Genomic DNA, 16,314 nt, shown 5'->3' on the forward strand with positions numbered 1-16,314 from the left:
ATAGTCGGACAGACCTACAACCAATCTGAGCAAGGCAGTAAGTCAAATACTTTGCATAGCATAGTTGTCAACAACAGAACTTAATTATTTTAGAAGTAAAATAACAAGTGTTGCTTCTTTCACTTGGTCCTTCATGAGTGCGACCAAAGGAGAAACCACAATGACCACAGGCTTTTCATTACGTCTCATCTTCTTAACTTAGCGACCGTCAGAGCCAGCTGATAAGTTACACTTTTGCCGATTATCTTTCCGATTGACAAATGCCTTGATTGCAGTTTTCTGTTTGTCTTTAAATTTAATGTGCTGTTGATTAATTTTTAAAATAGACGTGACAGCAGCAGAATCTATACATCTCAATTCTCCAGCTGCAGTCATCTCTGAGAGAAACCAGTTAACAGTTAGCGCTCTTTGATAAGGTGATGATTACGTCCCTGCAGATCATCTGTCCATCATCATACAAAGCCCGCCCTGGCAATCTGATTGGCCCGATCATTTTTTGCCTGGTCATGATTACTCCTTAATGCAGTGTTTCCCAACCCTGTTCCTGGCGGCACACCAACACTGCGTGTATTCTTTGTCTCCCTTATCAAACACACCTGATTCAACCCATCAGCTCATAATCAGGTGGGTTAATGAGCTGATGGGTTGAATCGGGTGTGTTTGATTAGGGAGACAAAGAAAACACGCAGTGTTGGTGTGCCGCCAGGAACAGGGTTGGGAAACACTGCCTTAATGGATCGAGTCCAGACCGAACTTCCCGACCAAAAAATGTTGTTGGCGGAGTTCGGGATGGCATCCAGGCTAAATCAATTGTTCATAATCAGTAAAAAAAAAAAGAAAAAAATGTATATATATATAAACAAGAATAAAAACATATTAAATAAATTATTATTGTATTATTAATTATCTTGAAACTATTCAAGCAGCGTTTCACGCTCAGATGTTATGCCGGAATTAATACCTCACCAAAATGTGATTACAGAATATATTTAAATTATCCATCAAATTGTCATTTTCTCCTTGCTGTAGTAAAAACCAGTAAATTACTTGGTGAACAAATAAAACATTTTGGCATTAGGCATTAGGATTGATAATGCCTAAAAATATTTTAAAAAAACGTTACCTTATAAAAAGAATTTAGTGTGAATGGGAACATGATTTATTGAAAATATATACAGTAAGTGTTTCAATACTTTTAATACTATCACTACTTTTTAATGGCTTGTCAACTTTCTATTTCTCTGCTGCGTGGTTCTAGTCATCGCTGCATTCTACTCGTCAAAACTCGTATCGGCGTATCGGTGAGAACACTCATTTAAACAGCATACACGCCCCCCAAACATGACAGCACTTTAGGAGTGTGCAAAGCAGCCGGTGTCTGTATTTGTAGCCTATTTGTTGAGGGGGAAAAAGTATTTATATTTGTTTGAGTAAAATTCAAAATAGGCGTACCAATTGTTTTTTTGTGTTGCACTTCTAATTTAATCTAATATAATTATATCCATTATAATAATTATGGATATGAAATATTGGTTGATGTTTTTCAATAAATCCAGAAATTAATAGGCTATGTAACAAGGAACGTCACTTAAAAGAAAATAACATAACAGCCATTACCACATCCATGGTTAAAGGAGTAGTTCACTTTTCAAAAAACTTTTGTTGATAATTTACTCACCCCCATGTCATCCAAGATGTCCATGTCTTTCTTTCTTCAGTCGAAAAACAGAAAAAGGTTTTTGATGAAAACATTCCAGCATTTTTCTCCATGTAACGCACTTCAGTGGTAACCAAACGGTTCAAGGTCCAAGACACTTTCAGTACAAACTGCAAACTGTTCAAAGGGCTTGAAATGATTCCAAACGATGAATAAGGGTCTTATCAAGCGAAACAATCGCTCATTTAATAAATAAAGTACAAAGTTAAAGTTTTATAATCTCAAATGCTCGCCTTGCTCTGTTTTGTGACGTGACTCTCCTGCATCAAAATGAACGAATCTTTTTCCGAGTCATTTAGTTCATTCAACGAACGAAACAAATGAATTGACTCGGAAAAAGATTTGTTCATTTTGATGAACGAGTTCGAACAGGAGATTCACGAACGTGCATTGCATTGCATTCGGTCCGTGTGTCGTTGCTAAGCATCCATGCACTGCACTCTACATAACACAAAGACAAAAAAAAATTAGTAGCTAATAGATTTTCACCATCGAAAAACGCTTGCTGTAGGTTTGCTGCAAGATTTATTTATGGAGAAGAACACCGGTAGCGTTTGGGCGCACCCCCATCCTTCATGTTTACTAAGCTTTCAATTGTGGTTGGTTCTTGTCACATGAACTGCGATGCGCTTGAGGCATTCTGAAAAGTTTAAGTTTTCATCTCGCTGCACCTGGAAAAAAAATCGCTTCAATTATGAGAGCGCTTGCCGCACGCCTACATTTTAAATAGCGAACTTGAGAGCGCATCCTCGCGGACGGCCCCTTGACGAGCTACCTCCAATCAGGCCACGAGTTAGTGGAAGAAACACTAGTGGTTCACGCTTGCGTGCATACTAATGTTTTGGCCCGTAGTGTTCTGATTTGCTTAATTCCATTTACTTGTTTGGTGGAGGCAATCCAAAATTATTGTTGGTGAAATTATGATAAGACACCCCCCACCCCCACAAAAATTTCTTCGGGTCTGCACGATTCACACAAGTCACCCAAACTGACGTGAAAAAAGCGGGAGGCACCGAAAAGCGCGCTGTTTGCATCTGTTGACACCTCTCTCTCACAATCTACCTGCACATCTGCCTGGACCCCCTCTGTAACATCACTTTCACTGCTCTCATCTCATGAAAAGCAATAAAATTGTATGCAACTGATGCGGTTTCATAGTAACAGTGACAATGTTAATCTAATGATTCAGCAAAGTAAACTACAATGACCTATGAAATGAATGCTTCTACAATGTTCAGAATAATGCCAAAATACCTATTCTGTCACTGCTTACATGAGTTTTAAATAAAAGCATATTCCATTATTATAAAACCGTGCATTGATTTATTGAAATGAGAGTTGTGATGGAATCACATTACTACTGAAGTGTGACAAAACATGTTTATGATGTGCCATCTATTTTAACTAACAGTTCATTTTATCTTCCAACCAATTTGAACTAGCTATTAATACAGCTGGCAAGCTAACTAGCGCCAACATTCCCGCATTGGAGGGTCAAATGTGGGGCCGGTCCAAATACCCACTCTCCAGGTCTGAAAAATGGCAAAGCATGGTACACTTAACACACACTATTTTCAATACAGCTTCAGGGCATCTTTGAGGCTAAAGTGTATCCCATCAATCATCAGGTTCAGGAACTTGTGGGCCCCAATTTCACATAATGTCTAAAAGAACTTTGCACTGTAAGTTAACTATAATCATACAGGTCTTTATACACAATTAAACTCTTGGGCAAAACAGAAATATGTCATGTCAGTAGACAAGTAGTCACGTGCGATACGCTTCCAAATTTAAGTGGGCTTATTGATGCGTTCTTTTTTCTTGTTTTTTTTTTTTTTACTTTTTATCAGCATGAGGTTTATCTTCCTTTTTAGTCAATAGATCTGCCGCTTTGCTTGGCTTTGTCCCTCCTGAAAAGAATAAGAAAGGCAAAGACTCAGCGAACATGCCTACTCGTCACAAATGATAAAACCAACCAATGAGATGATGGACTTACCGAAGCAGACTCCCTCGACTCTGGACCTTCTTTCATCCGTAGAAGGGTGGCAGAGGGTGATGGGCTGAAGGAGGTTGACGGGCTGGCTGCCCGCTTGCAGGGCCTTTTGCCCCTCTTTAGCCTGAAGGTAGCGGGGCGCTTCCGGGTCTTCACATTTTTTACTGGTATGGTTTCCTCACACTCCACAGCTGACTCAAACAGATGGTGGTGTTCTGCCACCTGCTTTGCATTTAAGTTCAGCACATTAAATCCATCAACTGTGGAGGTATTGTAGCACATGTATCGTGCCACTTTATACCAGTCTCCGGGGCTGAGGGTGTTCTTCGCCTGTACAGAGAGAGGAAAGCATAGGTGACAAGTTAAAAAAAAAACACATCAGAAACTCACACAGCAGAAACAGGAACAGAAACACCTACATGGGTGGCGATGGAGGTCCTGATATCAGTGAATGTGGGGGTCCCAAGCAAACCCATGCCAGCCCATGCCTCCTGGAAATACTTGTTCAAATTTTTGCAGGAGCTGGCCTTGGATGTAAAAAATAAGTAGTGGGCATTCTTCCCACCTACCAAGGTGGACCTCATGGATAAAAAGTCCTGCAGCCACCCATACTCCTCAGCATCCAATGCCAGCTGGGCATCCCAGAAGGCCGGGTTAATCTTGTGAGATGATATCTGCGGAAATAGTGACTAGCAGGGTAAGCATTTGGGGAGAGTTTTGCAAGAGAACTGCAGAGAGAGATTAATAAAACCACTCACATTGATGACATAGCAGCCCTCTCTGGCGGTCCGCTGGCCTTCCTCCACCTCCTTTATGGTAATGTTCTGGAACACCCAAACGTGATGGCCATAGATGCAGGCCAAGTATGCAGTGAGGTGTCCATAAAATGACCACTGGTCCTTCTTGTCCCCCGACTTCCTGAGAGAAGCTTCACAAAGAAAGGGAGAAGCATTAAGGGGTTCTTTGGGACACCACAGTTTGAGAGGTGAGGTGAAGCAAAATCTTACCCAGAATCTCTGGAATCTTCCTCTTGGCAGAGGAGCGGCACTCTCTTAAAACTCTCTTTGGAATGAGGCAGCCGTCCTTGGCCTGATTTAAGGCCACCTCGTGCACCACTACCTTCCTCCGAAGCGATTTTTCCATCACTGTGGCCTCCACTTCCTTCTCAGGGGAGCGAAGAGACGTTAGAAGTTTTCTTGTGACCTGGGAAACTTGGGTGGGGGGGATGGACTGTGATCTCCTCTTCAACAGGCGGTAGCGGCGTTTCACATCTCTGAGGGTGCTGCGCAGTGTGTCCACCTGTCTGTTGAGTTCCGCCACCTGATCCTGGAGCTGTTTGCGAGCATGCTGGCAGCAGGGTTTGTCACAGGTACCCTCCTCTGGAGGAGGTGGGGCATTCTCCAGATCTTGATCCTCCTCCAGATCCAGGGTCGAGGCCATAGGCACGGCTGGGTTGCTTGCCCGCAAGTATGTGAGGTCATGAATAATCTTCTTTCTCTTCAGCGCCTGCATGGTCTCCTGCTGGGCCTCCCTTGTTAACTCGGTATGGTCCTTTAGGTGGCGATCCAAGCGGGAGGTGGACTTGCCGCAGGAGGGCAAGGGGCAGCTCCCCTTGCGGACATCAATCCTCCCCGAGGAAATGGCAAGCAGCAACTTGCGCTCCTGGCTGTTGATGACCTTATGGGTCACCCTCAGATGCTGGCTGAGCTTGTGGTACCCATGAAGGCACAGCGGGCAGTCTTCAAGACCCATGTCAACAGAACAGAGGAATGTGGCAAGAAGCAAATGCAAATGACAAAGATTAGGGGGTCATTTATGCCCTTTACAGGTTTAATTTGTAGTCTATTTGATCAAACTTCAAGTATAATAGCTCAATAGTGGACCACTTCTTCCCTATTCTACTATTTTACCTATTTAACCCATCAGTCACACTAAGAAATAAAATATGCATTTTTTTTTGTTGATAAAATAGTGTTCCTTAGTCCACATTTAACACATTTTCTGTATTTTTTATTGACCCAATCAGGAAGCAGATACACACGTCAACCAGCCGGTTGACTTGCCGAGTTAGGGTAATTCTCAGCATGAAGTAACTAGTATTAGGCATTCATGGATTTCTTTTTTCTTGTGTGCATCTGAAGTTGATTTTTTTTTCCAAATAAAAACATAACAGACAGTAGAATATGTTAACAATATCATCAATTTATTTTAAAAACATATTCTTATTATATCACAATAAAACATTTTAAAGTGCAATAGTAAACATAATACTGTAACAAACAAGATTTCTGTATCAGATTTCACATTTAGAGTAATTCAAGGATGAGAAGTTGTTTGAACAGAAAACTGTTCTTTGTTACGCATCATAAATAACTGATCTCTGGTAACAATATCTGACAAGATGTATGGTAGGCTATAGACAAATTGACAATGTAACACATCTTGAATATAACACATCTTTTGATTTGATAGGTGATACATAACAAAGAACAGTTTTCTGTTCAAACAACTTCTCATCCTTGAATTACTCTAAATGTGAAATCTGATAAAAAATACTAAATATCAAAAATTAAAAGGGTGATTAATCAATGTAGTTATAACATATATGTAAAGGCGTGTGTGTGTGTGTGTGTGTGTGTGCGCCTGCGTAGGTCTCATCCTTGGGTTAGTATTAAAGTGATAGTTCACTTTGAAATTAATTTTTGATATGTTTTAGCTTACTTCAAGGGCATCCAAGATGTAGGTGTCTTTGTTTCCACAGCATTTTCAATTTTGACATTTTTCAGTCAAACCGTTGTTGTCTATCAGTCATACACTGGAGGCTAAGGGTCCACCAAAAAGCATGCAGAGAAGTCCAAATTAAAGCATTCTTGTCCGTCAGTCATATAATGCAGGTCTATGGTCACCACCTCAAAGAGCATGCACAGAAAAGTCCAAATTAAACATGATTTAATGACTCGTAAATGTAAGTACACATTGATGGCCTAAGACACGAAACGAGCGGTTTGTGTGAGAAAACAAACAGTATTTATATCGTTTTTACCTCGTGTAATCACAGTCACGTCCAAGTGATCTGAATCAGTTGTGTAATGTCCAACTGAACCATGCCCAACGTTCTGCCGGAAGTGATGGCTTGCGCGTCGACGTCACTCATTGTTTACACAGAGATTTCGGAAGTTTTACCTTTCACTGTGAAGATCTAAACATATTTAGAAACATGAAATCCCAATGGAAGACGATTCCGTTATATCTAAATATGTTTAGTAAGAGGCAAAACTTCCGAAATCTCTGTGTAAATAATGAGTGACGTCACACGCGCAAGCGATCACTTCTGGCGGAACGTTGGACATGGTTCAGTTTGGTTCAGGTGGACATTGAACAACTGATTCAGATCAGTTGGACATGGCTGTGGATACATGAGATAAAAAACAATATAAATACTGTTCGTTTTCTCACACAAACCGCTCATTTCGTGTCTTAGGCCTTAAATGTGTACTTACCAGTGATGCGCGGGTCGATGTATAAACAACCCGCAACCGACCGACGTTTTCAGCTACCCGCCCGCAACTCGGACCGCAAAAAAAAGTAAAAAAAATATTGTACCCGACCCGCTTCCTGACCGCATTTTTTAAAAGTAGTAAATGCTCATCGGAGCGTTATTGGGCCATAGACGTGTAACAACACAGCATCGCAAGAAGACCTAGGCCTACACATAACAAAGGCAAAGCCAGCACTTTGGACATCAATTTCATTATTTCAGCAAATGTCTCCCACACTTTTACTGTTTCTATTAGTGCATTTGCAGAGCTTCCACTCCTCAGTCTTCACCTTTTCTCTTGCCGCCTCCATCTCTCTGCAGACTGTAGTGATCATAGACATGGCTGGTTCATGAACGAATCGTTCTTTTGAAACGGTTCTTTTTAGTGAACCGGTCGAACCAGTACGCTAAATCGAACTGAATCGTTCGAAACAGTTCGCGTCTTGCGTCAGTGCTGATCCACAAGTTACTAAAGTTACTCACTTTCAGACATGCCTGACAGTCGCCTACGAATCGAAATAAATCAATATCCTGAATTATATTTTACTCCAGTAACTCCAACAGTTCACTGAACCGAGACATGTTGGTGCCACTGTTGAGAGAAGTGATGAGCACGAGCAGCTGATTGAACACTGACCAGTTTAGATGGAAAGGAACTCAATGCTACTGTAGCTTTACACATTAATAGAATCGGTACTTCCTTGAAAATAAATTCTGGCACATGCAGTGCTAGATCAACCATAATGAAATGACCCTTCACAATAGATAATGCTTTACAAATCTGTAACATTACAATACAAACTCTGTCAGAGAGCTGCATTTGACAATGTATCCTCTGTGTAAAAGCAAGAGCTTATCAAAGTTTTGAATATGCTATTTAATGTTGATGAACATGTTATTTTACATCTGCTTGCATATGATATTGTTTCTGCTTATTTTTTGCCTGTATTTTGATCTGGAGTTACTCTTTCAGAATATGTGTAATCAATTTTGAGAAAGAAACCAACCTGCTAGTGTGTCAGTGTCGTCTTGTATCACTGTGAATGCTTCTTCAATATTCGTTTCTTCACTCTCTTTAATAAACACCACATTTGTTCGTTCCTCTTTATCTGCTTGTTTAACTGTGAATGCTTCTTCAATATTCGTTTCTTCACTCTCCTCTTCCATAAACACCATATTTGTTTGTTCCTCAGTTTCTTGTTTCACTCTGAATGCTTCTTCAATATTCGTTTCTTCACTCTCTTCTTTAATCAACACCATTAATATTGTTTGTTCCTCAGTATCTTCAATCTTCATGTCTTCACTCTCTTTAATACACACCATCTTTGTTTGGTCCTCAGTATCTTCTTGTTTTACTGTGAATGTTTCTTCAATCTTCGTTTCATTTTCTTCTTTAATAAACGCCATGTTTAAGTCTGGATCTCATTCGCTTCACCAGGAGTTTTTCTGAGTGGTTAAACAGTTTTACATGATTAGGATGAGAATATTTAGCAGAAAGAAAAACGAATCCAATAAATATCCATGTGCCTTTCAATCAGCTCCTTAGTTCACCGTTTGTAAAAACTTAAAATACAAACCTTTTTTCAGCAGTATCACAACAGACGCAGGAGCGTGGCGCAGCCTTATGACGTCTCATAAAAATAAACGAACAGTTCACACGTTCCTGTCTTAAAAAACAAACTAACAAAAAACAAAAACAAAACAAGGTTCTGTCTAAAACCAAAAAATTGCAATAATAAAATACATCTCAGAGAAATTTAGAGTTGAATTCTTGGAGAAATACATAAGAGGATCCAATGTTAAAAAAAGGTGATGACCAGGTTTTTTTTTTTTTTTTTTTTTTTTTGCATCCTCTTTCATTTTAGCTGTATTGTAGCTCTTAATATTTTCATCACGCCATTTGACAACATGTATTTAAATATGTATTTCTCCAAGAATTAAAATATAAATTTCGTTGACATGTATTTATTATGGCACTTTGGTGATTTTAGACTTTTACAGTCTATGGTTTTAGACAGCAGAACTGGACTTTTATTTTGGTCTGGGGACATGACGTCATAAAATGCGCCGAGCTCATGCTTCTGTTTTGAATCGGCTGAAGAAAGGTTTGTATTTTGCGCATATAAGTGTTTACATCAATGCAACCCGTTCAGGTATTTATATAAACGATGTAAACTTGCTTGGTATTGAAATTAACATTGTAATTCTTTATCTAACTTTAATTATCTTTATTTTGTTTGTAACTTAACGTTAAGTGCATCCACACATGAGTATAGTACCAGGAAAGGTGCGTTTCATTTCGCAGTGCGTTTCATATCATGAATTTGGTCACTGGCGATTAGTAATGAAGAAACATGAAAATTTAAACTCGAAAATCCGTTTATTATTAGTTCGGATTTAGTTTTTTTTATTAGTTTTATTAGTTCACATGCTGGTCTAACAGTGTAATCTAGAAATAATTGACATGTCTAAATATGAAGTATTTGTATAATTTGTGTTCTTTTAATAATTTGAAGGTTTTGAAAGTTTCAGGTCATTTGAGGCCATTAACTGACTGACTTACCCTAACCAAACCAGTGCACTTAACTGTAGCTGATTGAGATGCACCCAAAGTTTTATTTAGGATTTATTTTTATATCTGTTGATTATTTTCATTTTAAAGATGTCAAACACCGAGAAAAACCCCAGGTGAAGATGCTGTGATCTACGCGACACATTATAAAGATGGCGTTTATTAAAGAGGAGAGTGAAGAAATGAAGATTGAAGACGCATTCAGAGTGAAAAGAGAAGATACTGAGGAACGAACAGGTTGGTTTCATTCTCAAAGCTGATAACACATCTTCTTAAAGAATACTGTATCTCCAGATCAAAACAGGTGAAAAAGAAGCAGAAACAAACAAATGTCAAATAAGCTAGGATGGCTTCTAGTATGTTTGAATCAAGGGGTAAAGTGGTGTAACATTAAACTCAGGCGTATCATAACCAAGTGAGGTGTACGAGGCAAAGATTAACTGAATTGCAAGCAAAAATATGTAAGGACGTTTTCTCACCTGAAAGTCCGCACCAAGGTCCGAACCAAAGTTCATGTTTTGGTATATTTTATATTTTCTGAAAGTTTTGGTTTGGTTTGTGCCCAGATTGTGCCCAAAACAGGGTATCCAGGTGTATTCACTGAAAGCTTTGCAGTTTTTGATGCATTATCTGTTGTAATTCCAGCCAAATTGGCCATATCTAGCCCCCAGGAAACTGTGATAATTTCCTACAGGTGATTTCTGCTACTGCCCTGTTAAGCCGTTTTACCTCCCTGGACTCCCTGGGATACTTGTTGTGCTGCTCAAACATAGCTTGGAGGGTTGGCTGCTGCCTTTGAGGAGTTGCTCTTTCGGAGCCCGTGGCAAAAGACTTCTGTTGTGTAAGAAAATGGAAATTTTTAAAATATGAATGATGGTGATAAATTTGTCATAACAGAGGACCTAAATAGTTTGTGTAATGGTAACAATAACTTGTGACTAACTTAACATCTCTATATGCAGTGGTTATAGTGATAACTGCTAACATTCACTTAACCTAACATAACATTACCATAACTAATTGGAAATAATGAGCCTAAATAATAACCTAATGTTATTTAAGCTGTATATGGATTAATGTTTCTTGTTTCTGATTTCTTTGATGGTTAACTTTATATTTGAGTTTGAATTTCTTACAAGGCATTTTACTAATAAACTAATATAGTGCAAACTGTAATATAAGTAAATCACTGACAAACATGCACATGCTCTGATTATAATCATATAGCCTATAGATCATTTTAGCTGATGTTTTGTATGCTTTATTTGAGCAGCTTGCAAATTATTAACGTTATCTATGAAAGTTTAAGTCATCTGTGACGAGCAGTGATAGAGCGGTGCGAGGTCGGTGGCGTGGCTGATGGTGTGTCACCTGTGAGGTGCAGCGGTCTCGCATATCTCGCGGAGGAGAGGAAGCATTAATCCTCTGTGAGAGAGCGGTGCGTTCATTGTCGGTCGCGCCACCGGCCTTGCCCCGCTCTCTCACATCCCTCGACCTCGTCCGGCTCGCCACAGTTGCGTTTTCAGAGATGTTGAATTAGTTGTAGGCAGGCTATTGTTTAGCCATGAGGATAATTACCGTAGTTAGCCTCAAACTACGGTGGTGCAAAATAGTGACTTGTTGCAGACTTGTCTAACATCCTTGTAACACGGAGTCGGCTTTGCAGCCTTGGCTAAATGAAGTATACACGAGACTAGATAATGATCTGAGATGTCATTGCTCTGCTGCAGAATTTCAATGGCATCAACATTGATTCCATGTGTGTCAATATTAGATCAATGTATTAGTATGATTATGACCACGAGTAGGTCCTGACATGTGTTGTCTAACTCCAATAGAGTTCAGAATATCTTTAAATGCCAATCCCAATGCATCTTTTTCGTTATCTACATGTATATTAAAATCATCATCAATAAGGACTTTATCTGCAGCCAGTACTAACTCTGATAGAAAATCAGCAAATTCTTTGATAAAGTCTGTGTAGTGCCCTGGTGGCCTGTATACAGTAGCCAGCACAAATCTCAAACGTGATTTATCATTTACATTAGATAGTGTTACATTAAGCACCAACACTTCAAAAGAATCATATTTGAAACAAGACTCAGTAATTCTGAGATATTACTACAAATTAAAGCATCTTTGCCTTTCGGACAAGGCTCATGTTTTTAACAATCTTCGGGGATGGACTCATTGACTCAAACAGACACAAAGTTACGTAATGAAACTGGGTGATGTAACGAAACCAGTTTAAAATAATACATTTTAATGAACCCTTTTTACATTTCACAAGTTGGAAGATGGGTTAACTTGTATAGTGGTGAACAGGAGACTACTGTAAATATAATTTTTGCTTTCCAATTTCTGTAATTTATGGAAATGTGTAATTTAAAGGTAAACTATGTGACATTTTTTTGTCATCTTCAAAATGAGGTTCATTCTTGTCATGCAGCACGTTTGAGCTTTCACAAGAACCAATGAGTTTCAGTCCTGTTTGAGCTTCAGCAAGAGGTTTGTTCTCGCGCATCAAGCAGGTTCAGTTTTCATTTTTTTTGTCAATTTTTATGTGAATAAAAGCCTAAATTAAATCAGTTCATCAAAGTGATCGTGTCTATTCAGAAAATTTGGACTAAACCGCTCCATTCATATGAATTATTTTTAGAATCTTTTTATGAATTGTTTAAAGAGTCAACATGGTAGTTGCGTAGCTGTCTGGAGAGTGCAGGTTATATTCAATAAAAAATATCTTCAGTTATGTTTCAAAGATGAATAACAGCCTTACAGGTTTTAAACAACGTGGGTAATTAATGATAGAATTAAAATTTTCTGGGTAAACTAACCCTTTAAAGCAGTGTTTCCCAACCCTGTTCCTGGCGGCACACCAACACTGCGTGTTTTCTTTGTCTCCCTTATCAAACACACCTGACTCAACCCATCAGCTCATAATCAGGTGGGTTAATGAGCTGATGGGTTGAATCGGGTGTGTTTGATTAGGGAGACAAAGAAAACACGCAGTGTTGGTGTGCCGCCAGGAACAGGGTTGGGAAACGCTGCTTTAAAGGGTTAGTTCACCCAAAAATGAAAATTAAGTCATTAATTACTCACCCCCCATGCTGTACCAACCCCGTAAGACCTTCGTTCGTCTTCGGAACACAAATGAAGATATTTTTGATTAAATTTGAGAGCTGTATAACTACCACATTGGCAAGAATACTTTTTGTGCGAAAAAACAAACAAAAATAACGAGTTTATTCGACTATTCCTTTTCTTCCTTGTAGGCCAGAAACGAGACTTCCTTAGATTTCCATGACGCATGCGTGAGAATTGCGATCTGCTTACACTACTTCAGAGCTACTTCAGTTCAATTCTCGCGCATGCGTCGTGGAAATCTAAGGAAGTCTCGTTTCTGGCCTACAAGGAAGAAAAGGAATAGTCGAATAAACTCGTTATTTTTGTTTGTTTTTTCGCACAAAAAGTATTCTCGTCGCTTGATAAACATATAGTTGAGCCACGGTAGTCACTTGGGATATTTAAACATTTTCTTTATTGACTTTCTGGGCCGTCAAGAGGCAGTCCCTTAGGAGCCAATGTGGTAGTTATATAGCTATGTGCTCTCAAATTTAATCAAAAATATCTTTATTTGTGTTCCGAAGACGAACGAAGGTCTTACGGGGTTGGTACAGCATGGGGGTGAGTAATTAATGACTTAATTTTCATTTTTGGGTGAACTAACCCTTTAACGTCCCTTCAGACTTGTCGACAAACATAGTGCTGTTCTTTACTAATCCAGCTTCTGGTAAACAAATCAATTACCTGTAGTGGACATGTAAATTGGGTAAATTGGTCTGCAAAATCTATGTCAGACAACCTCTAGAATGAACCATTCCAATACACTCAGACATTTAACTAAGAGAATGGTAATGTTTTTCAAAAGATTAAAATTACACTAGAAGAGAGATTTAGCTGAGATCAGATGCCAAATGCAATTAATTTGTAACTTTAATAAGCACAGGTTCTGTGGTATGAATGGGCTTAAGACATGAATGAGAATATCAAGATTGTCTATAATTAACCAGTTCTCCCAAGTAAAAGAAAGTGAAGACTTGAAAATATTGAGAAGGTCTGAGATTTCAGGTAACGCCTCTTCTGGTGGTTGAGGAGATTCCCCCCTCTATGTAAAGCGCTTTGAGTGCCGAGAAATGCGCTATATAAATGTAATGAATTATTATTATTAATTGGTATAGGATGTAGCATACATGTTGTTAGTTTAGATGCTTTATGTTGGTGTTAATGCCTTACATGTCTAAATGTTTTGATGTCTGTTGCTTTGTGCTATTAAACTGGTTCATTTGTATTTGTACGTTTTCACCTTAGAACCGATGGCGCTGAAAGAGGAGAATCAAAAACTGTATGGAGAAATGTATGAGATTCACCATGATTTCATAACTGGAGAAAAATCTTGCTCACAGACTGAAAATACTTCCCCACATAAGACAGGAGCTAGAAGTCATTTCACCTGCCAAGAATGTGGAAAGAGTTTCAATCAACATAAACACCTTGAAGTCCACATGAGCATTCACACTGGAGAGAAGCCTTTCTCCTGCCAACAGTGTGGGAAAAGTTTCACTGTCAAAGGAAACCTTAAAAGACACATGGGAATTCACACTGTAGTGGAACCTTTCACCTGCCAACAGTGTGGAAAAAGTTTCACTCGAAAATATAGCCTTAAAGACCACATGAGAGTTCACAGTGGAGAGAAGCCTTTCTCTTGCCAAGAGTGTGGAAGGAGTTTCTATCGGAAATACAGCCTTAAAGTCCACATGAGAATTCACACTGGAGAGAAGCCTTTTTCCTGTCAACAGTGTGGAAAAAGTTTCACTGAAAAAGAGAACCTTACAAGGCACTTGAGAATTCACACTGTAGAGGAACCATTCCCCTGCCAACAGTGTGGAAAAAGTTTTACTCAAAAATATAGCCTTAAATCCCACATGAGAATTCACACTGGAGAGAACCTTTACACTTGCCAAGAGTGTGGAAAATGTTTCATTCAAAAAGAAAGTCTTAAAGTCCACACGAAAGTTCACACCGGAGAGAAGCCTTTCATATGCCCTCACTGTGGAAAGAGTTTCAGACAAAAAGTAACCCTTAATTCTCACATGAGGATTCACTCAAGAGAAAACTAAGATCTCACACTGGAGAGAAGCTTTCATATGTCTTCAGTGTGAGATGAGTTTTACATATCGAGCAGATCTGAAATGTCATTTGCAAACTCATTCTGGGAAGAAATTGCAGGAAAAGGAGTTGTTTAAAAAATCCCCTTCACAGCCGATTGAATTTTGGTCAGTGTAATTACACAAATATATTGCCATCACGCTTAAGCCATTTGTCCACCAAAGCATTTTTCCACGCGCCTGGTGTATGTTTTCAATTGTTGTCAATGGGAGTGCCGCTTTTTTTAAACGCCATGATCGTAACGAGGCGCTGAGCGTTTTTTTTTCCATGCTGAAGCGCCGAGCGCCCAGCGTTTTTACTGGTCGCCGGGAGTTGAAAAATATTCAACTTTGGATAAAACGTAGTGCTCATCACTGTCACTTTTTACCCAGCCATCCAATCACAGTGGAGGAGGGGTGGGACTAAACAACACTGACCAACTGTCACAACATTCTTTCTGTACAACGACATCAACCAACAGAGCTAAGCGAACAAAATGGATGAAAAATTATTTTTTTAGTATGAAACAAATTATCTGCAAAATCAGTTACAAGTAAACTGTGCAGCGGAAATTCTGTAGCATAGCAACGAAACGTCTCAATGGAAAAAATCGCTGCGCTGACAAAACACTGTCAAGCGCCCAAAGCTCGGCGTCTTCAGCAGAGCGTTTGGTGTTTTCAGCCAGCTAAAAACGCTTTGGTGGACACACGGTCTTAGGCTACATTCTGACTGCAGGTAAATGTGGCCAAAATCTGATTTTTTTGCTCATGTAACTTTGTGATATGTGATTTTTGTCGTGACCGTGACAAACTACATGGAATCTGATCTTTTCAATTATGATTTGTGCCACTTCCATATGTGGTCCTAAATTCAATACAGGTCCGATGTTTTACAGTGTGACTGCAGTCTGAAGAGTCATATCAGAATTCATGCAACATTCATTCAATGTCATTCTTGATCGACATGAGTCATCATTCTGCACTGGCGTGTACTATCGTTTTTTTTTATTATTATATCATGGAGGAAAGCTGTGAGGTCAGTCAGTAGAGGGATGGTGAGGTGGTAGACCTATTATGTATTTGGGGTGACCGCTCCATACAAGCTTAGTTTGAGGGGTCTTATCTCAACAGATTTGTGTTTGAAGAAACTTAAACATTTATAGAAGCTAAAGTCGCGAACCAACGAAGTGGTCGTGGTCCGATCACCTGCCCAGCCTGGAACTCCGATGAGCGCAACTACCAGCTGACAGAAATTAAATTGATATCGGTAGTTTAAATATCCCAAGA

The 16,314-nt window shown here is 39.3% G+C and overlaps 2 protein-coding genes across 3 annotated transcripts; one reads left to right on the top strand and one right to left on the bottom strand.

The window, feature by feature from the left end:
- Nucleotides 1-1,870: 1,870 nt before the first annotated feature.
- On the bottom strand, nt 1,871-8,897 carry LOC120466694 (uncharacterized). Of its 2 annotated transcripts, XM_039655271.2 has the most exons (7): nt 8,826-8,897; nt 8,256-8,694; nt 4,718-5,449; nt 4,469-4,638; nt 4,130-4,384; nt 3,714-4,040; nt 1,871-3,627 (listed from the first exon to the last, which is right to left on the bottom strand). In XM_039655271.2, exons 2-7 carry the CDS (start codon nt 8,653-8,655, stop codon nt 3,592-3,594), a joined length of 1,920 nt encoding a protein of 639 aa, XP_039511205.2. In that variant the 5' UTR covers nt 8,656-8,694; nt 8,826-8,897; the 3' UTR covers nt 1,871-3,591. The 2 variants fall into 2 exon arrangements, with proteins under 2 accessions (XP_039511205.2, XP_039511204.2); XM_039655270.2 differs by having other exon boundaries at nt 8,256-8,878.
- A 408-nt stretch (nt 8,898-9,305) lies between these two features.
- LOC120466699 (uncharacterized) lies at nt 9,306-15,136 on the top strand. The gene is made up of 3 exons (XM_039655278.2): nt 9,306-9,353; nt 9,911-10,057; nt 14,192-15,136. The coding sequence occupies exons 2-3, from the start codon at nt 9,973-9,975 to the stop codon at nt 14,998-15,000; spliced, it is 894 nt and encodes a 297-aa protein (XP_039511212.2). The 5' UTR covers nt 9,306-9,353; nt 9,911-9,972; the 3' UTR covers nt 15,001-15,136.
- Nucleotides 15,137-16,314: the final 1,178 nt, after the last annotated feature.

The sequence above is a fragment of the Pimephales promelas genome, chromosome 24 (genome assembly GCF_988280905.1).
Source record: "Pimephales promelas chromosome 24, fPimPro1.hap1.1, whole genome shotgun sequence".
Classification (NCBI taxonomy): Eukaryota; Metazoa; Chordata; class Actinopteri; order Cypriniformes; family Leuciscidae; genus Pimephales; species Pimephales promelas.